Source organism: Myxocyprinus asiaticus, chromosome 42 (genome assembly GCF_019703515.2).
Source record: "Myxocyprinus asiaticus isolate MX2 ecotype Aquarium Trade chromosome 42, UBuf_Myxa_2, whole genome shotgun sequence".
Taxonomy (NCBI): domain Eukaryota; kingdom Metazoa; phylum Chordata; class Actinopteri; order Cypriniformes; family Catostomidae; genus Myxocyprinus; species Myxocyprinus asiaticus.
Genome location: NC_059385.1, coordinates 11,324,853 through 11,352,365, shown reverse-complemented (window position 1 = coordinate 11,352,365; position 27,513 = coordinate 11,324,853). Strand labels below are relative to the sequence as shown.

General features: G+C 37.9%; 1 protein-coding gene across 1 annotated transcript in view; it reads right to left on the bottom strand.

The window, feature by feature from the left end:
• Nucleotides 1–7,776: 7,776 nt before the first annotated feature.
• The window catches only part of LOC127432897 (homeobox protein cut-like 1), a 178,946-nt gene continuing 159,209 nt past the window's right edge, over nucleotides 7,777–27,513 (bottom strand). Inside the window, exons 22-25 of the mRNA XM_051684407.1 lie at nucleotides 23,041–23,319; nucleotides 17,832–18,020; nucleotides 13,942–14,239; nucleotides 7,777–13,229 (exon numbers count right to left, since the gene is read on the bottom strand). Of these exons, the coding sequence (XP_051540367.1) occupies nucleotides 12,773–13,229; nucleotides 13,942–14,239; nucleotides 17,832–18,020; nucleotides 23,041–23,319 (1,223 nt within the window). The 3' untranslated portion in view covers nucleotides 7,777–12,772. The remainder of the gene's footprint in view (nucleotides 13,230–13,941; nucleotides 14,240–17,831; nucleotides 18,021–23,040; nucleotides 23,320–27,513) is intronic.

Sequence of the window (27,513 nt, the reverse complement as noted above, 5' to 3'; positions counted from 1 at the left end):
GCACATACGCAAGTTGCGTAGGCGACAGCGCACAGCACTGGAGTGTTTTTAGCAGTGTACTCCGCTACTCGCGTAAACAAATAGAGATTTACAAAAGTGCGTAACTTGTGTACACGCAGTTTATCATGCCTCTTTTACAGTATGTAGGGCAGCATTGAAAATAAATAAATTAAATAAAATGAAAAATCGCATATATAACATCATTTGTATTCAATGAAATGTTTTATTCCACTCATAAATTTAAATTAATTTCAACAATAGTAGAATACAATAGACTTTCCGACTATAAAATATTGTTCAGTTTTAGCCCATAAAAGCTGAGGATATAATTATACATTTTTTTTGACAACTTGACATTATTTTTATTCATAAATGACAACTTTATGAACTGTTTTCTTTCTTTTCTTATTTAACTTGTAACACAAGTGACGTTAACACCACATGTACAAATTCTCTTAAAAGATTAATCACAAAACATACATCACTGATCAGACAAAAATGAATAAACATTATTTTTTTTCTCTCAGTAATTTTTTTTCACATGAACATAAACAGTATAACACCAATGGCATATTTAAATGAACCATGTAAAAATGTAAATTATTATCTTTTTCAACATGGTGGGAAAATCACCACAGTAGATTGAGGCGCTTCTTCCACTGAACTTCGACCTTTGAAGTTCTTTTCCACAACTTTTTGTATTTTCAAAAAAAAAATTAAAAATTTATTATATGTGTGTGTACACACACACACACACACACACACACACACACACACAGTGGTGTGAAAAAGTGTTTGCCCCCTTCCTGATTTCTTATTTTTTTGCATGTTTGTCACACTTAAATGTTTCAGATTATCAAACAAGTTTAAATATTAGTCAAAGATAACACAAGTAAACACAAAATGCAGTTTTTAAATGAAGGTTGTTATTATTAAGGGAAAACAAAATCCAAACCTACATGGCCCTGTGTGAAAAAGTGATTGCCCCCTAAACCTAATAACTGGTTGGGCCACCCTTAGCAGCAACAACTGCAATCAAGCGTTTGCGATAACTTGCAATAAGTCTTTTACAGCGCTGTGGAGGAATTTTGGCCCACTCATCTTTGCAGAATTGTTGTAATTCAGCCACATTGGAGGGTTTGAGCATGAGCTGCCTTTTTAAGGTCATGCCACAGCATCTCAATAGGATTCAGGTCAGGACTTTGACTAGGCCACTCCAAAGTCTTCATTTTGTTTTTCTTCAGCCATTCAGAGGTGGACTTGCTGGTGTGTTTTGGATCATTGTCCTGCTGCAGAACCCAAGTTCACTTCAGCTTGAGGTCACAAACAGATGGCCGGACATTCTCCTTCAGGATTTTTTGGTAGACAGCAGAATTCATGGTTCCATTTATCACAGCAAGTCTTCCAGGTCCTGAAGCAGCAAAACAGCCCCAGACCATCACACTACCACCACCATATTTTACTGTTGGTATGATGTTCTTTTTCTGAAATGCGGTGTTACTTTTATGCCAGATGTAATGGGACACACACCTTCCAAAAAGTTCAACTTTTGTTTCGTCAGTCCACAGAGTATTTTCCCAAAAGTCTTGGGGATCATCAAGATGTTTTCTGGCAAAAATGAGACAAGCCTTAATGTTCTTTTTGCTCAGCAGCGGTTTTAGTCTTGGAACTCTGCCATGCAGGCCATTTTTACCCAGTCTCTTTCTTATAGTGGAGTCATGAACACTGACCTTAACTGAGGCAAGTGAGGCCTGCAGTTCTTTGGATGTTGTTGTGGGGTCTTTTGTGACCTCTTGGATGAGTCGTCGCTGCGCTCATGGGGTAATTTTGGTCGGCCGGCCACTCCTGGGAAGGTTCACCACTGTTCCATGTTTTCGCCATTTGTGGATAATGGCTCTCACTGTGGTTCTCTGGAGTCCCAAAGCTTTAGAAATGGCTTTATAACCTTTTCCAGACTGATAGATCTCAATTACTTTCTTTCTCATTTGTTCCTGAATTTCTTTGGATCTCGGCATGATGTCTAGCTTTTGAAGATCTTTTGGTCTACTTCACTTTCTCAGGCAGGTCCTATTTAAGTGATTTCTTGATTGAGAACAGGTGTGGCAGTAATCAGGCCTGAGTGTGGCTAGAGAAATTGAACTCAGGTGTGATAAACCACAGTTAAGTTATGTTTTAACAGGTGGGGCAAACACTTTTTCACACAGGGCCATGTAGGTTTGGATTTTGTTTTCCCTTAATAATAATAACCTTCATTTAAAAACTGCATTTTGTGTTTACTTGTGTTATCTTTGACTAATATTTAAACTTGTTTGATGATCTGAAACATTTAAGTGTGACAAACATGCAAAAAAATAAGAAATCAGGAAGGGGGCAAACACTTTTTCACACCACTGTATATATATATATATATATATATATATATATTAGCTTTGGTAATACCAATGTCATGAAGTCAAGGGACAAACATTCTTTTTACATTATTATTTTATTTTGCACACTTGTCAGACCTTGCACTTATGCTTAACATTAGAAAACAAAATGATAAAAAATAAACATAAATAACTGTAAATGTCATAAAAGCGGTGTGTACTACATGAAGGGGACAAGGGTTTTATTTAGGCAATTGCAAATTCAAATATACATTCTAAAAAATTATTAAAACAATAGAGTCAACCCATTTCATATAATTTAGTAAAGTTTAGGTTACAGAATGATGCCTTTTAAATGGGGTTCCTTTACTATTTTAAATATTTTCATGACCGAAATGTCAAGGGACATGCTTGTCACCATATTTTGATAATGACCCATTTACGGATTGACCCCATTCACTTCCACTGTAAGTGCCTCAGCATGCCACAAATACTGTCGATTCAACTCAACTTGTCTTCAACCCAGAATATTTGCTTCACATTTTTGAAAATATTTTTTTCCAGTTAATTAGTGTGAACAAGCAAAATCTCTCATTATTCCTGAAACCCTAAAAATGTTTTTGTATCCTGGGGATAAACAAACATTTGAGAGGCTGGGGAAGGGGCAAACTTTCTATGTAAATTATTGAAGTAGGGGTCGCTGCAAATTCTGAGGTCATGTGACTTTGAATAAAAACACTGGCATCAACTCGCAATCTTTCTCTTAAAGTAAGTAAATGTAAATGGTAAATGGCAGCATTTTTTGAGAAGGCAACTTACCTTGAGGCAAATGTTTCTATCTTTTCAATGTTAATTTCATAAGTTTTACAAGCTGTAATGATTTGAAGAAAAGCACAAAAAATTATTATTTGGACCCTAATGTGGTATCTTCGTTCTTTCCATTGTAAGGGTTAAAGGAATAGTTTCCCCAAAAATTTACTTTTTGTCTTCTGTGGAACATGAATGAAGATTTCTAGAAGAATATCTCAGCTCTGTTGGTCCTCACAATGCAAGTGAAAAGGTGACCAGAACTTTGAAGCTCCAAAAATCACATAAAGTCAGCATGTAAAATGTGAATCACCAAAATAAATAAATAAATAAATAAATAAAACAATAAAAAAAAATAAAAAAGAATATGTAAGTGAAAGTGAAGATTTATTGTAAAAAAAGGACTTAAATAGTGATGCTTTTCTCATCAACACCTATTATATCACTTCTGAAGACATGGATTTAACCTCTGGAGTTGTAAGGATTATTTTTATGCTGCCTGTATGTGCTTTTTGGAGCTTGAAAGTTCTGGTCATCATTCACTTGCATTGTATGGACCTACAGAGCTGAGATCCAGATTATAGGGCAGTGGTGGCTCAGTGGTTAAGGCTTTGGGTTACTGATTAGAAGGTTGGGGTTCAAGCCCCATCACTGCCAAGATGTGACTGTTGGGTCCTTGACTCTATCTGCTCCAGGGGTGCTGTATCATGTCTGACCCCAGCTTAGCTGGGATATGTGAAAAAAAGAATGTCACTGTATATGTGTGATAAGAAATTAATTAAATTATAGATGTTCTTTTAAAAATCTTCATTTGTGTTCTGCAGAAGAAAGAAAAATTCACATCTGGGATGTCCCGAGGGAGAGTAAAGATGGGAGAATATTCATTTTTGGGTGAGTTACCCAGCCCCGGGATTTCACACAACCCCTTGTAACTCATCCACACCTATTTAGTATTTCTCAAACCTTCTCTTATAATTAGTGTAAAAAAATAAAATAAAAAAAGACTATATACATGTATTTTTTTTTCTTCACTTCCATAAATCACATTTTATGATTATTTTATATCCATATAAATTCACTATCACATGATATCTATAATATCTTATTTATTTATTTATTTATTATTACAAGATAATAGCGTACTACTGTATATTCTTACATATGACTACTATATCACATTGATTTTCTGTGCAACAATGGTGAATTATCAGTATCATATAATGTTCATTTAGTTCAAGATTTGCCAAATCTACAGTCCATGTACAGTCAGCAATGTAATTATTATGATGTAACATGTACACCTGGCCAGTCACTTTCACGGACGCATTGTCGTCGCACGGCATTGGCTAAATTTCAATCAGACTGCAAATATGAACAGTTTTCATTGGCCAATCTTCCGTAGCTACCTGGAAATGAGTGAGGCTTGTTTTTGGTGGATCTCTGCCCTGCAGAATGGCGGAGGTCAGACTGCGGTTCGGGAAAAGAGCTCTGTTGGAGCTGACCAGCAGAACATCTTCGACTTTGATACTTTCATCCAAGGGCACTATGGAGAACAGCTGCAGAGGGAGCTCTGGCAATGCAGAGAAAAGATCCTTAAAAAAAGGAGCAGCACTACAAGGATGTGAATCTGGGCAGGATGAAGGAGATAACTGTGGGGATGCTCCTGGCTATGGCAATGGCAATTCTATTTAGTCTAAGATCTAGCAAGTGATGAAGATATAGGCTTACTTAAAGCATATGTCTGACATTTTAAAGTAAAAGTTCACGCCAAAATTAAAACTCTCTCATCATTTAATCCCAGTTGTGTGACAAAAGTAATCCATACGACTTCAGTGGTTAAATTCCATGTCTTCAGAATCAATATGATAGGTGTGGGTGAGAAACAGAACAATATAAGTCCTTTTTTTCACAATAAATTCTCCTCCCTGCCCAGTGGGTGCCGATATGCACAAAGAAAGCAAATCGCCATATATATATATATATATACATATATATATATATATATATATATATACACACACACACACACACACACACCTGTCATTGCTACCTTTATTTTATTCTGCAGAAGAATAAAAAAGTTATACAGATCTGGGATGGCAATGATGAGAGAATAAAATTTTATTGGGTGAACTATTTCTATAACAGTTGGGTGGAAGATTTTGTTCAAAAGCAATGTGCCAATACAAAGATGTATGCAAAATGACCCTGGTAGCCATAGTTTTCAGTTATACAAACATAGTAAACTACAGTTATAGTTACTATATAATCAAAATGGGATCTCAATTAAACAGTAGAAGCTATCATAATCTGTCATTTTATTTCTTTACTCTCTTATGTTTTTGTTTAATTTTAATTTTTGTTGTTACAATAATTGTGGTTACCATGATGATTATTTTGGTAAGAGGACAAATAAAGAAAAAAAAGGATTTGGTTATGTGTCATGATGAATGGCTTTGTATCTGTAATTGTGTGCTCCACCTCAGTGGTTCTCAACCTTTTTGACTCCAAGGTCCCCATTGTCAGAGAAAATATTCAAAGCCCCCCCCCCCCCATCTTGATTTATAGTGCTTTTTTATTTTTATTTTTGGCATTTTCATTGTTGAATTAAAATAAATATATTAAATGTATAATAATAAACCTTATTTTAAATAATGTTAAAAGATCTTGAGGCCCCCTTGGAAGTGTGCTGAGACCCCTAGTGGGCCCCTTGGTAGAGATGCCATTAATTTAAGACTGTCTCAGAATAATCTGACTAGTTAAAGACGCCATAGAAAGCCTGTTGCATAAACCAAGCTCACAGTTGTCTTTAGTAATTCGCATTGTATTGTGGGAAAAGTAAGACACTGAACAGCTTAAACAAATGGCCGACTGTGGATGCTCAATACAGTTTTTATTTGCTGAAAATATTTCCTTATTAGAGGACTCCAGTGCTTAAAAATTGATTCTAATGAACAAATTAGTGATTTTAACCCAAATAATAAAAAACACAACAAAATTTGGTTACCATTGTAGAAGTCAAAGTCTTCTTCAAAGTCTCAACTCAAGCCCCTTCTACCCCTCAACTGAAGCCCCCACTGGCTCAGCTGACAGTTATTTTCCAGAGTGTGCTGTCTTACATTTTGGTCTTAAATTAGACCGATCTTAGTTTTTATGCAACTGACTGAAAAAGTTAAGACCAAACTTTTAGAAGACCAACTAGTAAGACAAGTCTAAAAAAGTTTTATGCAACCGGCCCCTGCTCTACCTCATTGGTTAATCTGTCAAACTATTACACAAAGTAATAATATGGTTTGTGTCATTGTATTGTGTATGTATGGAATAGTGGATCCATTTAAACAGCTAAGGAATTATTATATATATATATATATATACAAGGGCCCTTTAGTAAAGACTGGCCCAGTTTGGTTATTTTTTGCTTCATCACTTGCATCCATCTGAGCCTCTGATTTAGGTTTTAGAATAACTGATAAGTATTGTATACAGAATCACCGTCCATCACTTTACAATAAAGAGAATGGAAATGTATCAGGTAGTGATTGTGGTTAAGGATCAAGGGCTGGTGACACAAATGTTGCAGGTTTAATACAAAATCAGGATGAACCTGGAAATGGAGAGTCGCTGAGGTTCCAACAATACTCCATCAGTTTAATACTGCTAGTGTAAAGAAATTGTGCCTTCTGATTATTTAAATACACAGAGGAACATGTATGCTGTCGATACATATAAAATAAAGAAGCTAAATTATTCAAAACATTTCAAAAACCACTTGTTGACTGTTATTGACTTACAGTACACATTGATTTTGTGTGTGCTGTAAGTGATGAGATTTTGTTTTGTAGTTTTTGGGTTGCTCTTTGACATTGAGAGGATTTTTGTAAAGTGACCCAGTATATCTGTATAAACCCTTTATGTCTACATGATAGATATTTCAAGATACACTATATGGCCAAAAGTTTGTGGACACCCCCTTCTAATTAACGAATTTGGTTACTCCATTAAATCCAGTAAAGAAAAATCTAAATGATTCTTTATGTAATGGCTTGGGCTTTGTGTGCTTCCAAATTTGTGGCAACTGTTTGGGGATAACCCTTTTCTGTTCCAGCATGACAATGCCCCTGTGAACAAAGTGAGGTCCATAAAGAAATGGTTTACTGTGTCTGGCGTGGAAGAAATTGACTGGCCTGGACAAAGCCCAGACCTGAAACCCACTGATCACTTTTGGGGTGAACTGGAACAGCAACTGTAAGTCAGGCCTCATCGACCAACATCAGTTCCTGACCTCACTGATAGCCTTGTGTCTGAATGAGAGCAAATTCCTGCAGCCATGTTACAACATACAGTACAGTGGAAAGCCTTCCCAAAAGAGTGGAAGCTGTTATTACAGCAAAGGGGGAAATTGATGCCAAAGGTTTTGAAATCAAATGTTCATCAAGCACATATGGTGTCCACAAACTTTTGGCCATATAGTGTACATATACTGTATGCCTGCTGTAGTCATAAAACCCTTACCCCTGTATATTGCCTGTGCTGTGGCCAGTTTGAACAAATTCAAACTTCTGACATCTTTTGACACTCAAATAAATGCAGAGTACAGTGGTTATGTGTTTGTACAAAAGATATTTACTTCAGTTAATACACCTATGGTGGTAATGAGGAATAATAATAATAATGAATTTCAAACAGTGATATTGCTTTTTTTCATTTTGGATTAGAACTGTAACAGCGCTGGGAACAGAATACAAGACTACATGATGATACACAAAAGAAAAAAAAAAAACAACCAAACTAAATACATACCAAGAGAACAAAGTGGAAGAGTCTTTATTCAGGTAATGGAGGATTCAGCTCCACCTTGTGGTTCAAAACCATGACACATAGAAAAATAAACCATACAACTGTTGTTAGCAGGTGTAAGAGGGAAAGTGTCACCAACAAACTAATGGACAAAAGGACTGTGCTAATCCGAGTTTCTACCTGAGCTTTGAGAGACCTAAGGAGAATCTATAGGAAACCAGCTTGTGTTGGGAGCTGCCTGTAATATTTTGATGTACAAGGCTTCATATTACCCATTTACAGCATAGAGAGCAACAACGGAAAGAGATCCGAATGTCGTTGCCGAGAAATCCCATTTCCATAGATTGTTGTCATTATGAGCCGTAATAACTTTTGTTATAAAGTGTTGCTCTGGCTGAGGATGACTTGACACATGTATAATCATCCTGCTAGCTTCAAATGTAACACAATTACATGACTTTGAAGAAAAATAAAAGTGAAAATCTCCATCTGGGATACACTGAAACAAACTGTGGCTGTTCAGAACATACTGTCTCGGGTGAAGAAAGAACATACCGTCTCAGGAAGTGATGTAAGTGTGAGGGAATAAACGAGGTAACAATTATGACATCACTACCGAACTAAGCTACGGACGAATATCTACATTAATGCTACTCGTGACTACCAATGTAATATCCATAATGATGATCTTTTTTTTTGTTTGTTTGTTTTTCATTTTTTCTCTCTTTCTTTTTTTTTCTTAGAAATCATATAAACGTGCTGTCTGTGCAGTTGTATGTTGATGTGTTTAGTTTATCTGCAATACTTTCCATAGAAAAATATTTGCAAAAAGAAACAGAGCAAAGTGCTGGACATCTGAATTGAGAGATTTTGAAAGTAAGTGTTTCATGCCATGATACTAACAATAATGTTTCAGCGAGAATGTTTTGAAAAAAGTCAATGTGACAGACACTCTGTATAAAGCGTTCTTAACACCAGATTTGAATGTGCACCAAAACCTTTTTATATGTGTTCAATTAAAATCATATGGTTGTGATCAGAAAGTTAAAAGTTTTGACAATTTGGTCCATATTGTTGTATTTCAACAGTTTCAACATGCTTAATCAATCTGTGAATTTCCATTTGGGAACTTACTGTTAAAATATGACAAAATGGTAAAAAACAAAACATCTAATGAACGCCTAGACATGATTAAAATGACATTTTGGACAAAAGCGTGGTGTTATTTTACAATTTAACCAATCAATATTTCCACTGTAAAAACTTTGGTTTTAATAACCAAGCCTGAATCCTGGGACAGCTGTTTTCTCTTAGATAAAACAATCCATACACCCTAAAAGTACATAATACTATGACCTGAGACTAGATGAGACCTTATTAATATTAACTTGCTGGCAAAAATTGCTCAAATGTTGTATGATCTGACGCGCAACATTTCCAATCGTTTTTAAACACTTACTGTATTTGGAATGGAAAAAGACGTGATTAGTAGCGGACAGTTTTCAGTGAAGGCACTCCAATGTTAGACGTGGAGAGAAAGTTTGAGAAACAGTCACGGGCTTAAACATATTTGTATATTTCGATAAAAACATTGGTTTCTGTATCTGTGCTTTTTTTCTTTTTAGCTCTAAAAGAGACAAATTTGATTTGAATCATTCATTGGCACGCATTAAAAAAGGCCAGTTTTAAGCCGACATTGTTCTCCAAGATTCACCGGCGTAAAATTCAAATGCAAGTTTACCAAACAACATCAAGTGAATTTCATTCCTACTAAAAAAAAAAAAAAAAATTCCTCAAGGTGCAGCTCAAAGCGACAGCTAATTTCAGTGACGTTAACTACCAGTTGTTCACTGGCTCATTGTAGCAACTAAGCTTGATTGCGATAATAAATGTAATCTCAGGTCGTTCGCAGGTTATTTCCCTGAAAACCTAATTCAAGAGCATTAACTGTATAGAGTAAATAGCCAAACACAATTCATCTTGAATTGTCATCTTTAAAGATTTCTCGTGTTAAAACATCTAAATGCTTACTGCTTAAAATCATTAATGCAATACATATAGTTCTGCTTCCTTTGTCAACGTAGTAACTGTGTTCATCCAGCTCACTGACAGAGTAAAATATATATGAATTAAAAATAAAATAAAATGATAATCTTCAGAATTAATCAATAGACATGTATCAAAAGTACATCATTTAAATGTAATCCAATACTGCCGGCAGTCTATTAGTCTAAAAATATGTAACCTGACCTTTTACAGTCCCTTCCATTACAAAAAACACATATAACAATATAAGACATCAATATGTAAAAGACAGCATCTATAAATAAGCAAACCACACCAACAAACAAACAAACAAACAAAAAAAGAAAAAAAAAAAAAAGAAAAAGAATCTACCATTAGTTTTTCTTATGCGTGTAAATAAAAAGAACTTAAAATGTACTATGTGATATGACGCATTACTGCTAAATAGCTTAGGGACGTGAGGAGGTGTTTGCTTGCACTGCCTGTGGCAAGCAGTAGTAATAATATACAAATATAGATCGCTCTTGTCAACAGTCACACACACACAAACACCCTCACACTCTGGTATTCAAGGACGAGCGTGTGGCACCACCATCTGCGGTTTTTCTCAGAAGCACGCGTCACAAAATCATCTGCAAACAATTGGACACCAGGGCCAGAGGTGAAAGGTGTCGGTAGAGAAAAACGTTTCTGCAGAAGTGTGCTGACAGCTGGGTTAAATGCAAGTCTTTGTTGCGTCCTCTGACCTGTGTGAGGGCGGGTCTTCGTGTGTTGAGCGACACTTCAGATTCACCTTTAGGTACTAATGTTAATTGTTGAGCTTTTCATTCACAATCTACACATTTTCTCGTACTGTATGTGTTTGGGGCTGTTCACACAGAATGCGCTTTTGCGTTCTTCTACGTTGTTTTCCATTGTTTTTCAATGTAAGCATCCGCTTAATGGACGTCCTTGACCGTTGCGTCATGTCTCATGTCACGCACAAACAACTTCCAGACGTTGGGTCAAGTTAATAGTCTCGAGACACCTCTTTTACATTTTCTACGCTGGGTCTTGCTGGGGGTTTTTTTTACGCAAGAACGTGTTCGGCCTGAACAGCCCCTTAAATGATAACATGAAGTATGGATGAAAAAGTCTCAACAGTCCTCCGTTATATAAAGAAACAAACAACAAAAACAAAATATGTCCATTTCGCTCAAGGTGTAACATGAAATTGGTCATGTTTTTCCAGTCATTTGGAGGATAAATGTGTGCCGTGAATATACTTGGTTATGTCCGGGACGAGGTTTGTTCAGGACACCATGAAAAACATTGTATTGGGTGAACAGTGAATGGAGAAGCTGGTGGAAAAACCTGAAGTAGTTTAGAGTTTGCACTAGAACGAGTGGTAGGTTGGTTTTCCAGCACACTCAGCGTCCGTTACCCTGGTACGGAGGAACAGCCCATACAGTGCAGTGGCCAAGGGCCACACCATAGAATTAGAATTTAATAGATTTTGGATTAGAATTTCAATTCTATGGGCCAAACCGCCCGATGTGGTTAGAGGTCTCTGATGTATGGTTCTATTATAAGAGGATAAAAATCAGGCTTGCTCATTCTCTTTAAAAAATATCTCGCCAGGAATATTTACTCAAAGTACTGTACAAATCCTTTTTTTTTTTTTTTTCACTGTTTCTGTCTTTGTTTTGGCCTAAAATGAATTTTATTAAACAAGTCCTCCAACGAGCTTAAAAACGTAAGCCGAGGAGGAGATTAAAGCTATGGAAAAATAAACAAACGCTACCCTTACAGGAGACCTAAATAACGATAAAAACTGACACTTAACTATCACTTTAGCTATCAAGTTAGCTATTACGATATTTCTCCTTTCTCCCATTAGGACCTTTTTGTCGACCTTACAACAATAGTTAATATGAGTTTCGTGTGATTACGTGGATTCTTAATTACAAGTATTTCGGACAGATATTGTGATGTGTTATAGTTTTTTTGTTTTAGGCCATTGGCACACCAAAAGGTGTGTAAAACCAAAATGAGTGCTGTTTAGAGTCAACTGACTGTGCAATCTCTTGGTGGCAACTTAATTGCTATAAAAAGGATTTTCTTCTCTCCTACGAGAAGTTTCCGAACTGTGAAAATAATGCTGGTTCCAAAATAGTGGAATCCATTGTGTACTAGGGTTGCATAGCCATTGGATGGCCTCCTTGGGGTAGGGAGGGTGAGGCGGGTGGGACGGGTTTGTCCGTGTTCCTTTAGCCAACGCTTGCTTTAAAATGCTTGACTTTTGGTTTGAAACCGGTTTGAACTAGTCTCTGCTGACAGGCCGAAGCATACGTGATACAAAAGAGGAAACTCCCAAAAGTCTCGAAAACTGATAAATTATTGTAACAGTTATTCAGCTTGTTGTTGAGAACGCCTCTACTAGAAATAGAGACAATGTGATATAGTGTGTGTTTATATATATATATTTTTGTGACTGTCGCCAGTCTTGAGAATATTTTGTGGGAACGCTTCCCTCTCCTGTGCTTTTCAGTTTTGTGTCTTTTCTTCACCATTAGCCAATGGTGTTCCAGCCCTGTGGCCAGCAGGGCCTTTAAGTGCTTCACAAAAACAAAAAAAACAGGCTAAAACTCGCTTCTTTTTTCTTTTCTTGTCCTGTCCATGATAGCCCACTTCTTAACAGCAAATGGAAAACCCTTGGTTTTACCGGTGGTGTGTGTGCACCAGGCTTGGCCAGGTAAGCTCAGTGAAGGACATATAAAACAACACGTAGCCTTTTAGAACTCCCATTCGTGAGGTTCATCACGATTTGCTGCTTTCTCCAGCCGGTGGATGATGTTGTTGAGGTTGGCTGCCTTTTTCTTGCGCAGACTGTTGTCCTTGGGGTTTCGCAAAGGGGTTACGGCAGTGGACGTCACTGATATGGACTCGGGAATGCCGAACAGGCAGTCTATTATGCCGGCTCTCGGCCTGCTGGTGCCCGATGCGCTGGGGAACTCTGTCTCGCTCTCTTCCTCTCTGTGGCTAAGGCCGGGGCTCTCTAATAGGCCCTTGCGCTCATCTGAGCCGGAAGAGCCACTTGGTCTACCCTCCGCGGTGCTGTCGGACTCGGTGCCATCGCAGCTGTTTTCTCCCTCGCCACCGGATTTCCCCCCGGGTCGTGTTGAAGGGGATCCACCTTCTCCAGCAGCCGCCTGGATCTCCTCGATAAAGAGCTCTCGCCGGATTCGAGACCTGTGGAGAAAAAAAGCAATGTTACATTTTCTCAACTGGTTTTGCTTCAGGACCTTGATTTTACTTTGGACATCATGTGGCGATCCAATACGGTATCAAAATTGTTTATAATACAAGTAAACAAAAATGTAATTCTTAAAATCAAACACTGAAATGATTTAATAATACTTTAAACTGCATAGGCCCAACAGTATTTAAATTACTAACATGACACAAGTTGAAGTGTTTGGTTTGTAAATATCACTTGAATTTTTATAGTTTCACGCTCTCGGCCAATAATTCACCATACAAAACATGAAATTGTATGGTTGACCAAACAATGTTTATCCTTACTGCAAGTGAACCCATTTTAATGCAGTTTTGGCATATTTAATCAAAACCTTGCCTGGTTTTGATCATGATTTGAGAATGAGGATGTGTCGCACAATCTTTCCATATTGCCATGTACCTAATTTGGCCAGCTTCTACTGAGTAACAGATGAATTTGCACCAAAATACAGTTTGACTAGATGCACAGCCTTTGACGTCAACAACGAAAGATATAGGAAGCGTTTTCTCCAGCATATTAAAGTTTGATAAGCTATTTGGCGATCCTAACAATGCGTGATTTTAGATTAGTTCCATTTTATTATTTGCATGTTTTTGAGATCCATTGTTCTAGATCATTTTCATCATTTAGGGTTCTATTCAAAGGAATAAACCCTCACAATACCTGTAGTTGTGAAACCAGTTGATGACAGTGCTGGTTTTGAGGTTGAGTTGGCTCGCTAACTCCTCGATGGTTTTAGGAGAGGGGTAAGGCTTCTGTTGATAGGCTCTCTTCAGAGCTTCCTTCTCTTCTGGAGCCAGAACCACACGGGGCTTCTTCAGCTGGGGCTGCTGCTGCTGCTGCTGCGTCTGCAGCTGGGATAGGTGCTGGGGACTGGCCCCCTGAGTGAGGTCACTTCCTGACAGAGCGCTCTCCAGTGAATGACTCTCACCAATGGAGCTGTGGCGTCTCTTCATGTAAGCTGAGGAACACATTGAAAACAATTGTTAATATGCCAAAAGACTCTTGGAAAATGAACACAAACGTGCAAATTTATAGGTCAATGTGTTCTGGTAAACACGTTACTGAAAATCTTTGTCATTCAGTGAACAGTAATGTGTTAACAGTGCAACTAGATACAATTAAATGTCAGTTCCAATGAGTGTTGCATTCTTATGTAGTCAGTAGGGGGCAGTCTCTATTTAGAAATGTTATTACTGACTTGTGATCTTTGTAAATCTTACTCAACACTGACCTCCAACACTGCACCACTAATGTTCCACAAAAAAATTATATATATATATATATATATATATATACATATATATATACACACATACACACATATATATATATATATATACATACACATATATATATATATATATATATATATATATATATATATATATATATATATATATATACACACACACATAAAACGTTCATGGACTTTTTAATGATCAAAACCAACACTTTGGGTTAAAATTTATATGACTGTATAAGTGAATATATATATATATAGAGAGAGAGAGAGAGAGAGGTGGTAACTCATCCCAATTAGTTAAATCACCTTTTTACCTTCACTAGCTCATTTTAAATGGCCCAACTGTGTGACAAATGGATTTTATTTTTATTTTTTTATTACATGGCTTGTTGAGTAGTGCGTGTGGAGGCCCACACTATTCTCCGTGGCATCCACGCACAACTCACCACGTGCCCCACCGACAGTGAGAACCACACATTATAGCGACCACGAGGAGGTTACCCCATGTGACTCTACCCTCCCTAGCAACCGGGCCAATTTGGTTGCTTAGGAGACCTGGCTGGAGTCACTCAGCATGCCCTGGATTCGAACTCGCGACTCCAGGGGTGGTAGTCAGCGTCAATACTTGCTGAGCTACCCAGGCCCTGACAAATGGACTTTTAAAGTAAAAAAATATGCCATTTTGTCAATTACTAGGAGGTCAAAAAAGCTGCATTTATAAACATGCTAAAGAATTAGTAAAGTGCTTTTTAAAATGGTTTTAGATGGGTGAATTATAGCATGTACTGTAACACCGGAGGACTGTCAACTTCCAAAATTTCATGTTAACTACCAAAATTCCTCCAACACAAGGGAGATTCATGATTAGCTTAAAGGTTATTGGCAAATATTCTCTTAACACTCATCATTCATTCTCTCTCTCTCTCTTTTTTTAACAATTTCATAACAATAAACTTCTGAGTCACAAGCTGTTTTTGAATACATTTTGAATAAATACCAATAAAGACCAAATACAATAATGCACCTTTCAGATTAAAATAGCCCAATCCAGCTATGTATACAGAGCTGTGTGTGAAATTTGTCGTTTCCGCTGAATTTCAGTGTCTGCTGAAGAGAAGCCCTCGGCAATAGCAATAGTAAAAGATTCCGCTGGTGGCCAAAACTCTCAGAACAAGGGCCAAACAAGGCTAATTTGCTCTGTGCCTCAAGCCAGTGTTGAGGTCAAATTCATACTCTTTTCTGAAAAGCCAGAGAGAAAAAGAGAGAGAGAGAGAGAGAGAGAGAGAGAGAGAGAGAGAATACGACAGCAAAGCTGTTGCTTTCTGTCCATGGCAAGTGCACAGTGAGCTGAAGGGGTAAATGGTTGAGCCCATTTCATTCGAATGTGGAGTTACCCCCGAGTTTTGCCTTCTCCCCACAAGCACAAACCAAAAAGCCTGACTCATAACAAAACCATCGTCATCATCATCACCCAGGGAGCACCAGTAATGTCACTTTTAGCCTGAGAGGAGTGTTAAACAGGCCTAATGACTCCAGGAATGTTCACTTGGCCTGCTGCAAGCTCGCAGGCCCGGCACTGAGTGCAGTGGACTTTAAGTAAGCCAGCCCCACAGAGCCATCAGCCTGTCACAGCCGATCACGGAACTGACATCTTCCACCCTCATCAATCCAGACAGCGGAGAGACGAGCGGGCTCACCGAGCATGTGCGGCCCATTCAGCAGCCAGAGGACACATCTGGGCTATTAAACAGGGAAAAAGAGCAATCAAACGGCCCCCACTGCCTGACCGCCTCATCTCCAGCTTTGCACACATCTCTTCGCATTAAAGAGAGCCATGCTGACGAGAGGCAGCTTAAAGATTGTTTTCTTCATGAGCTAGAATCAATACAGGATAAACACAAACACGCAGTTGCTGTTAATTAGCAGGTACTGCTTGTAAATATGCACTGCGTGCTCCAGAGACTGATGTTCCGCAAGAATTTCAAAGAAAAATACTAAATTGTCAAGCTACTCAGAGCTGCAGCCAGGTGGTTAAAGGGATAGTTCACCCAAAATGTTAAATTCTCTTATCATTTACTCATCCTCATGCCATCCCAGATGTGTATGACTTTCTTTCTTCTGCAGAACTCAAACGATGATTTTTAGAAAAACATCTATGCACTGTAGGTCCATACAATACAAGTGAATGGTGATCAGACCTTTGTAGCTCCAAAAATCACATAAAGGAAACATAAAAGTAATCCATAAGACTCCAGTGTTTAAATCCATGTCTTCTGAAGTGAAATAATAGGTGTTGGTGAGAAACAGATCAAAATGTACGTTTTTTTTTAATACTCTAAATCTCCACTTTCACTTTCACATCTGAAAGTCACATGTGGTGTCTGTTTAGTTTCACTTTCACATCTGAAAATGAAAGTTAAAGTGAAGATTTAGAGTAAGAGTGGGTTTCTCACCCACACTTATTATATCACTTCTGAAGATATGGATTTAAACAGTGGAGTCATATGGATTACTTTTACGTTTCCTTAATGTGATTTTTGGAGTTACAAACGTCTAATCAGCTTGTGTCATTTCCCAATCCCCTCATCACTTCTTGTCCTTTCTATTACTACTATAAAAAAAGACAAAAAGGCCAAAAAGAAATTGTCAAGCTATTTTTTGCCTCTTTTATTGGACAGACATTGAGCGCATTTACATGCACATTCTTACACCGATTGTGCTTCATAAGCTGACAATGTGTGTGGTCATGTAAACGCCTTAAACAGTTTTCCTTTATCGGGGTCATAACAGTAATAAACAGTTTGAGCAAAAACTGATCTGCACAGATAGATTGCTGCCCATTACCCTGATTTTGCATTGCAAGTAAACACCTTTACCAATGTTCTTACCTACTTATCCAATGTGAAAAAGTGTTACATGTAGTTCTGTTTAAGTTTTGACATCAAAAGCAGAGAATAACCTGATGATTTTCTCAAGTAAATGAACTTGAAAAAAATCAACTTGCATTGACCACTGCACCACGGCTCTGACATCAAGCTAGGTTTTGAAGGACACAGAAAAGATACCTCCTACATTCCACACAACGCAAATGGTTTTCAAATGTCCTGAAAAAGAACTGCCAACAAAACAAACGCTGACCAATGTGTGAAGCACTTGAAACACTGCAATAAAAACAGTCTAAAACAACACCAACATTTACAAACAGCTGTTGCTTGGTGTGTGTGGCTAGACTACAGCAGAAAGGAGCCAGAGTGTGTGGTGTGCGACACGGACAACAGAAGAGAAGAGAAATTACGGAGGGTTGTACCTTTCTTTTCCATTCGTTTCATGTCCATGAGTTTCTCCACATTCCGCGGGTCACTGAGCCAGAGCTGCATCCGCACAAATGGCTCTCGGCCCTTCAAGCTGAGCTTGTGCCAGGGTTTGGGCCGGGCCAGCAGATCAGACACGGAGCCCTGCGTTAAACCAAGGATGCTCTCCCCGAACAGACGCTGACCTGTAAAGCAAACACAAACAATAGCATTCATCAGTAAACCTTAAAGAAACTTCGATGTGGCACAGTCAAAACACGTCTACTGCTGTGCAAAGGAAAAATGAAGTAACTCCACACCTATATGACCAAAATTGGGTCTCTTAGGCCCCTTTCCCAGCAAACAGGGGGCGTCCCCCGGATGTTGGGAACATCCACTTAGGTCCGCATTTGGTCTGCTTTGTAACGTTCGCTACAAGTCCAATTTTCGTCTGGGCCAGAGTATGCGACCGTCCCTATATCGTCCCAGCTAACAAAAAAGGGTCCTCAGAACGTCCCCTAACGGCCTCTGTGAACATCCCCTAAACATCCAGAATAGATGTCCTGTGAAAGTCCCCTTGAACGTCCGGAGGACGGCAAGATGACCCTACACATGGACGTTCATGGGATGTTCATTGAGGCCATTTAGGGGACGTTCTGAGGACCTTTTTTGTTAGCTGGGTTTAACACTTTGCATTTACATGTGCAACATATCCGGATAGTAGATATTATATAGCTGGATTGCATTTACACCTTGTAGTCATTAATGCGTCTCCACTGTGGTCAGAAAATGGAAAACGATACATACAGTACATATTACATCAGAGGCTGTGGAAACTGAAAATGTCCTTCTTTTAGTGAATTGCAAAAATGGCTAATTCAAATGCTTTCCATCGCTTAATAGTCTGGGTTCTTGCTTCATTAAAAGTTTTTGGTGGCCATCAAAGCAAAAGTTCGGGTCACCGAAGCAAATTTAACAATATTCATCTTGCGTTCGGCGCTCTTTAAGTGCTAAATATGCTTCTCATCAGAAACGTGTGAGTGAAGCCCGATTTCACGTGAATGTTGCGTGAGCCCCATAGTGATTAGAAAACAGTAGAGAGACGTGAGCAGGTGGGGCTTTGAGGAGATAGATGAGATATTCCAAGTGTATTCCTATGGAATAATTGATGGGATTTTGTTCATTGTTTGGGTGACCAGATTGCAAGATGGCAGTGTCTGCTGTTCTTTTTTTTTTTTTTTTTTTACATGGCAAAGGCAGAATAAACAGAAAAATGCAAGAGAACACAACACAACATTTTAACAAAAGATGACAGTAGAGTAACCTCATCACATAATTACTTGCATTGTTGTATCCGGATAACGTAAACACATTTGCATTTACACATTTTAATGTGGTCAGAACCCGTCCCTGACCATCTCCAAATGTGATTTCAGTGATCCGATCACAATGCATCTTGGGTGCATTTACATCTGTCATTTAATGTGGTCGAGTGCTATCCGACAATAATCTGATCACCAAAAAGGCATGTTAATGCAAGGAGTAAATGGGGCCATCCGTTTGGCTCAACTATGCTCAGATTCAGAAACAAAGTAGTGTAAAAATTACAGTAGCAACAAAATCCTCACTAAAACCAAAGTGAACCACAGTGCTTTGTTTTTTTTGTTCAGTGTTTGCGCAGATTCTATGTTTTGTCTTTGAACGGCAGTATTGAATGTACAGGGTTGCTGTAGCTCAAGGGGTAAACATGGCATTAGCAATGTGGGTTCGATTCCCAGGTAACACACAAACTGATAAAACATGTATAATTTGAATGCTCTGTAAGTCTCTTTAGATAAAAGCGTCTGCTAAATGCATACATGAAAATGTATGCAGTGTATGTATGTATTGATGCACTTCATTTAGTATGGTAACTATCAATGCATTGAATAATCCATGTTTTCATTGTACCGTAGCATCAAAGTTTGATCAAACAAACTCTGCTGATTTTGCTTTTAACCTCCACTTTCAAGGCAAAGGGGGTTTTCAAACAGCTTTCAATGGCTGCTTAAGCTTTAAACGATTTTTTTCCACCACCAGAAATAAAAGGAACCTGAATTCTCTTGACAATAACTGGGATCCTTCAGTGTTCAAAAAGGAAATGTTCCCCAGAGTAAAACAAAAGCCTGAGATCCCAGAAGATTACTTCTCTCTTTCCCTAAAGACTCATCATACAAACACAGCTGTCTTTACATTTTGCACTTTATACAGGTCAATTCCACAACAGAGCATAACAAATCTTTGTAGCTCCTGAGACAAAAAAAAAAAAAAAATGCAAGATGAAAGAGTCTTTCACAGTATTACGCAGAGGCAACGGCAGCATGATATATCTGTACTCTCTTAAAACCTTTGTTTTATTGTGTGCATTCACACAACATTAAAGCTGAAAGTGTGAACAAATTCGACACAAAGTTCAAAAAGACACCTGAGGGTAGCTAAGCACTGTCATTTTTGACAAAAACTGTGAAAGAACATTAGGACAACAGTCTGTGTGAGTTGAACCAAATGGTGAAGGAGAAAGTAGCTGTGTCCAGTGTTACATTCCCATTCGACATCTCATTAATTATGGCAGGGAGACAGTCAGAGTGGATGGCCATTAAGTGCTAAAGGAGGGTCAACCTGTCCTCCACCTGCACTCTAGTGTGGAGAGACACTATTGCATGTTTTGTCTCTCTCGTACACCCAAAAATATAGAATTCATTATTTAACAGCGGAAAAATGACTATAATTATTCATTTCCCAACTTTGGAAAGCATACAAAGGTCTAATGAAAATAAATAACATTAATACCTATAGCTGCAGAATTATCATCAGTGTTCGGGAGTTAAAAACTAAAAGTAGTGATGCTACTAACTAAACTACCTTTTTCAGTGGCAGAACAATAGCTCAGTTATTTTCAAAATAGCACAGCTTTACAAGTAACAAGTCCATACCTTCTGAAGCCATATGACAGGGTTGCTGCAGAGTTTTTAAAATCAAATGTAAGACTTTATAAGACCTCTTCAAGACCTGAACAAATAAAATTAATTCCGTATCCCCATACCAAAACAAACCCAAACAATCTCAAAATAAATCATGTATCACAGACTCTTAAACAGGCAGGTGCACATATTCAACGTGGCTTTAACATTGCTTATCAGTAAAACAGGGTAGGATACATGCAAGTTTAAAGTACTAAATACATGTTTTCCCACATATGTATACCTGGTTTACATCCCATTGCATAAATAGATACAAATTAGAAGTTGACCGATATTGGATTGTGCTGATTCAATAATGTGTTGAATGAAAGACAGTTAATCTGCCAATAGTTTTTTAAAAATTGGTAGCCTATATTAAATGTTTTTAGTCTTTTCTTCTGGTAATGGGGAGGGCTAGATAGAGGGGGGTAGATCTGATTAATAGTGTGGAACTTTTAACTTTGAAATGCACCAGGACTCTTATTTTGAAATGTTTACCCTTCACTGTTTCCAGCTGCTCATTCAAACAAATAAGTGATATAAATATTCACTCCTACAATAATCTACAACGTATTACAATATAAAAAATTAAAAGTAAACTGTCATATTTCATCAACATTATATCATCATCATCAACAGTTGATCAGTTGATAGTTTGTCATAAATTTCGGATATGGCCTACTGATTGTAAACTGCTCTGCCACAGCTGAAAACACTTACAAGCCCCCAGATTTCACCATTCACTATTGTAACCCAGATCACCATTGTAACCCAGATTTTGGCTTTTTTTTAAAGAAAGGGAGATATTTATAAAATATTTTATAATAGAAAGGGCATAATATTGATTTTTGTGGTAATCAATATTATGCCACAAATGCTGTTGTTTGAGCTTAACTTGTATTGAACCCAGAATATGCCTTAAATTTTGTGTGTGTGTGTGTGTGTGTGTGTGTGTGTGTGTTTTATTTTCATTGGTTAAATAATATTTACATTTATGCGTTCTAGTTAGAGCTGATGAGTTAAATACTGCTGTTCATCACTGTTTTAGATTTAGTTACACAATTCTTTTTTTTAATTAATTAATTTATTTTATTTATGCATTCCAGTTAGATCTAATCAGTTATCCCCCTTTAAACAGCTTTGGTGCAATGATAGGTGTGGGTGAGAAACAGATCAATGTTTAAGTCCATTTTTTATTTTTACTATAAATCTCCACTTTCACTTTCACTTCCATATTCCTCTTCTTTTGTTTTTTGGTGATTCGCATTCTTTGTACATATTGCCACCTACTGGTTGGAGCTTGTTAAAGGTGGAGATTATAGTAAACAAGGACTTAAATATTGATCTGTTTCTCATCCACACCTATCATATTGCTTAAGACATGGATTTAACCACTGGAGTCATATATATTACTTTTATGCTGCCTTTATGTGCTTTTTGAAGCTTTAAAGTTCTGGCTACCATTCACTTGCATTGTATGGACCTACAGAGCTGAGATATTCTTCCAAAAATCTTCATTTGTGTTCTGCAGAAGAAAGAAAGTCACACTTATCTGGGATGGCATTAGAGTGAGTAAATGATGAGAGAATTAACATTTTTGGGTGAAATATTCCTTTACATGAGTAGCAAACTTTGTCAAGCTACACATTCAAAATATCATCCATAAAAATTAATGACATGGAACAATTTTATCAACACTTAGCAGCATTGAATAAATTGAAAGTTATATTTATAATCAACATTTCTCTCTACTCTGTCTGCCATCTTGTGTTTTTTTTAACTTTGTTGCAATGTATTCTGGAATTAATTAATCCATGAACAATGCATACAATGCTGGCAAAAACAAGGTATCTACAAAGGCAGCAAAATGATGCTACCTATTGTTTGGAAAAGGCTTCATGGGGGCCATTCACACCATCTTTGACCGTTGCACCATTTCTCTCTGTTTTTTCAGCATCTTGCAAAAGTGCGGCATGTTTTTTAAATGGCATGTCAAGTTAAAAAGAATCTCAACTTGAGACACCTGCGTTATGTTCTATTCCTTGCACTGCATCTAGCGCAAGTCATGTCAGGTCTGAATGGCCCCTAAATGCTGTCTAGGTAGGCAGCTCATTAGGTTTGGAAACAGAGATTGTGTCTACTGTTTGAATATGCATGTGAACAATTCCATCAAACATTTTGCTCCACGAGTTCCATCTGCCATTATCTAATCTTGTAACGCACTCACCGAGGTTGTTATCTGTGAGAACTTCTTTCACTTTCTTGGTGATAGTGTAGGTGTCCAGCTCCGGCGACATGGCCACCATCTCTTGTATGCTGAGGCCCGCGTGTCCCGGTAGAGGTAACGGTAGAGGCGTGCCGGGCTGCGACTCAGAAGTCTCGCTTGCCTCCTGGATGGACACTCGGCACATCTGCTCCTCCTGCTGGCTTTTAACAGACTCCTCAGCTGAACTGAGGGGGGATTCTGGGGCAGGACTACAGCTGGCCGAGGTCTTCGGGGTAATCTCTATGGAAACAAGAGGAAGACTTGAGACCTTTGGCAATGCAACACGTGACCTTGTTCGTTGGCTGGGCATTAGTTATCAACAGAAGTCCTGGATGAAGTCCTGGCTAAATATGGAGCATGTAGCCAATGAAACAGTAAACCCAACCAAGGTCTTCTTGCTCAGCAACAGGAAGTGATGGACGGTGACAGCTGCATCTTGTCATGCCAAGTCACAGCTTCTCTTGAAGCATATTGGACAACTAAATTAACGAGGAAGAGAGACAAATGTGTGTCCTCCACTTCAAGAGTCCTTAGAATTAATAAATGCTATCTCAAGCTAGCCATTTCACAAATGTTTATTTACAGGTTTACAGGCTTTTATTCACCCTCATGTCGTTCCAAACCCATGCCTTTTTCTTCCATGGAACACAAAATAAGATATTTTAAAGAATCTCAGAACTGCTTTTTTTTTCTTCAATACAATGAAAGTATATAGTAAACAGGGACTGTTAAGAAAAGGACTAAAATGCACCATAATCGTAGTCCTTTTGGCCATATTCCAAGTATTCTGTGTATTATGTGCATGCACAAAAGAGATTTGAGAGCTATGGCAGAGGGTAAGATTTCCCCCTACAAAAAACAAAAACTGTTTCTTACACAAAGCTATTAAGTTTTATTAACTACTTTTATGGTTAAAAAAAAAAAAATGTCTTTCTTTTTGGAGCTTGATTGCCCATGGTCCCAATATTTTTTCATATTGTGAGCTGAAACATTTAGCAAAATATATTCTTTTGTGTTCCATGGAAGAAAGTCATATGGGTTTGTACAACATGAGGGTGAGAAATGACATTATATATACACAGTATATCATCTCGTGTGACCCCGCGTCCTCATGTGCGTGCATTGTTTTGTTTTTGCTATACACTATGCATAATTTAATTTAAACCGACTGATCTCAGTTCAGGACACTCTGGGCTGTCATTAAAGGTTAAACTTTCGACACACCGAGTCATGTGACAGAACAACATGCCGCCGATCACAGCGGAGTTTGTCTTTGGGAGAAACGCCAACAAAACTACATCTGGTAAGAATCATTAAGTTTTCATGTTTAAAACATGTTTGAGTCAAAAGATTACAGTTTCTAGTTTCATCCGATATGTCATTTTGAGATTTTTGTTGATTTATCGTGAAATGGAACGCTGTTAAACGCAATGACCACAGACGAGGACTTTAAGGCTATTTTTCCCTTAGTAATCCTATATTCACTGTGCATTATCACACTGAGAATCAATGGGTACATTCAAAAGATGGAAAATGTTGCTTTCAGAGGCTGTATACGGAGTTAGGATGAAAATAAGGTGCATTTCAAACTGTTCTGAGACCAGTGCAGACAGACAGCACACTGGTGGTTAAGTCATTCACTAAACAGGGAGCATCCTATAGCTTTCCTATGCAGCTAAGTGTATACACTCCAAACTTCCGGTCAAAAATTCAGTTTCAGGCTGCAAATATTTGCACCACTCAACATGGTTGGCAGACATGGTACAATGGTAACCAGCACATCGATTCAGAATTGATTATGTTAAATTTTATTGTAACATGGTTGGCAGTGATTAGACAATGCAGGCCATTACTTTGAATCAGAATTATTTATGCTAATTTCTTATTGGTAAAATGCTTCAACACTAGCTATCACTTTTTTGTTTGACCGCGCAAAGAGAAAACATTGATTTTGTTGCTAAAGTAGAAAAAAAATTGTAACATATCGTTTTTTTTATTTGTGCATTTCCCAATACACATTGTTCCAAAGCAGCTTTACAGAAAATCAGCTACAATGTCTGCAACATCTCAAAAACATGAATAACCTACACTCCTGGAAACAGAATAATCAATTTGATAAAAAAAAGATCTGATGTATTTTGTTTATTAGGGGCTAATAGTTACAAATCAAAAAAGGAAATGTAAAATGCACACAGCCCTCGGGTCTCAGGAATATATATATATATATATATATATATATATAGAGAGAGAGAGAGAGAGAGAGAGAGAGAGAGAGAGAGAGAGAGATGCGACCAAATTTCTTGCTATGCGACTAAAAATGTCTGTGATTAGCCACTAGCTGGTAGATTTTCAGATACAAAACACTTCTGTGGGACACTCACTGAACTGCCTATTCTTAAAGAGACAGTACCGATTTAGTGCTTGTTCTACATAAGTAGAATAAATTATGCATTTAACCAATAAGAATGTAATTATGTATATTTATATGCAATATAATACATGTAAATTACAAAACATAATATGAATTGATGGAATACATGGAATTTGTCCATTTTTAAAAAGCTAAAATGTAATCAAAATTATTAAAAAAGGAATGATAAAATAAAATTTGCAAAATCTATATTTTTATAATGTACCAAGTAAGAAAGTCCGCTGCATAATGAAAAGCATTAGCTGAGGGAGAACTGATTTCATATGTAAGCAAAATAGATATTACAACTGAAATATACCCAAATTAATCTGAATCTAAATCTAATCAAGAGCATGTGAATCAGAATCTAATTGATTAGGGAACTCTTTATCAGTACCCAGCCATAGTATAAATCTTGTTAGCGCAACCTTCAATATACCTATGCACCCAACACTCTCTTTTCTCCATCTCTCTAGAATATTCTTCACTTTCATTTCCCATCTTCCTCTATCCCTCTATTTCTCCCTGACTCTGATTTTTGTGCTGTGGCAGTGCAGTGCAATGCTGGTGGTGAAGAGAGCATCGGGAGGGAGCGTCAGTTTGGATTAGCTGCCTGACGAGCTGGGGGACACAGTGAGCAGAGAGCAGGGCGCTCAAGGCGGGGAGCAGCCAGTCATATCAGATCTGCAGCAAGACCACGCGCAGCCTGGTGACAGTTTGACTGGCGGCGTGGTGTGTGTGTGTGTGTGTGTGTGTGTGTGTGTGTGGGAGGGAGGTAGGAGATGTTTTAGGGACACAAGCAGGAATAACAGGATGTTCCCGTGACATGTTGCAATTAACCAGTGTGTATGTATGTGTGTGACACGGGAGGGGGGAGGGGCAGCACATCTGGACACACAGCTGGTTAATGCAGCTATGCGTGTGGCCTTGCACACACACACACACACACACACACACACACACACACACACACACACACACTGAGCTGGAATAAGCAGCACAGATATTAAAGCCTACATCTGTCCACCCCTAATTTTGATGCATGATGGGATTGCGTTTCATATGCACACAACAGGTCAGTGTCAACTCACATCCGATTTAAACCAAACATCCATGGTTGGCCCGTCCTATATGCAATACAGGCCCTGACATGGTGGCAGGGCCCTGCAAAATGGTCTACAACAAATGTGTACATCACAATATCTGATGCAAGATATTAGCACCTAATCAACACTGGTAGTGATCTTATGTAGAGTCAAAAATATTCATGCAAAATGAAAATATGAGCAGATAAAGGGATAGTTCACCCAAAATGAAAATTCTCTCATTTTTTATCAACCTCATGCCATCTCATGTGCGTGTGACTTTCTTTCTTCTGCAGAACACAAATTAAGATTTTTAGAAGAATATTTCAGCTCTGTAGGTCCATACAATACAAGTGAATGGGTGCCAAAATGTTGACGCTCCAAAAAGCACATAAAGGCATCATAAAAGTAATCTATACAACTCCAGTGTTTTAATCTTTATCTTCTGAAGTGATATGATATGTGTGGGTGAGAAACAGATAAATGTTTAAGTCCTTTTTTGCTAGAAATTCTTCTCCCTGCCTAGTAGGGGGCGATATGCATGAAGAATGTGAAAAACCAAAAACACAAGAAGAATGTAAAAGTTAAAGTGGAAATTGACTGAGCAGGGAGGATACTTTATAGTACAAAGGGACTTTAATATTGATCTGTTTCTCACCCACACCTATCATATCACTTCAGAAGACACTGATTTAATAATTGGATTTATGGTTTACTTTAATGCTGACTTATGTGATTTTTGGAGATACAAATTTTGGCACCCATTCGCTTGCATTGTATGGACCTACAGAGCTGAGAAATTCTTCTAAATATCTTAGTTTGTGTTCAGAAGATAAGAGAAAGTCATACACATCTGGGATGGCATAAGGGTGAGTAAATGAGAGAATTTTCATTTTTGGGTGAACTACCCCTTTAAGTTGTAATCTTTTAGCTGTTGCA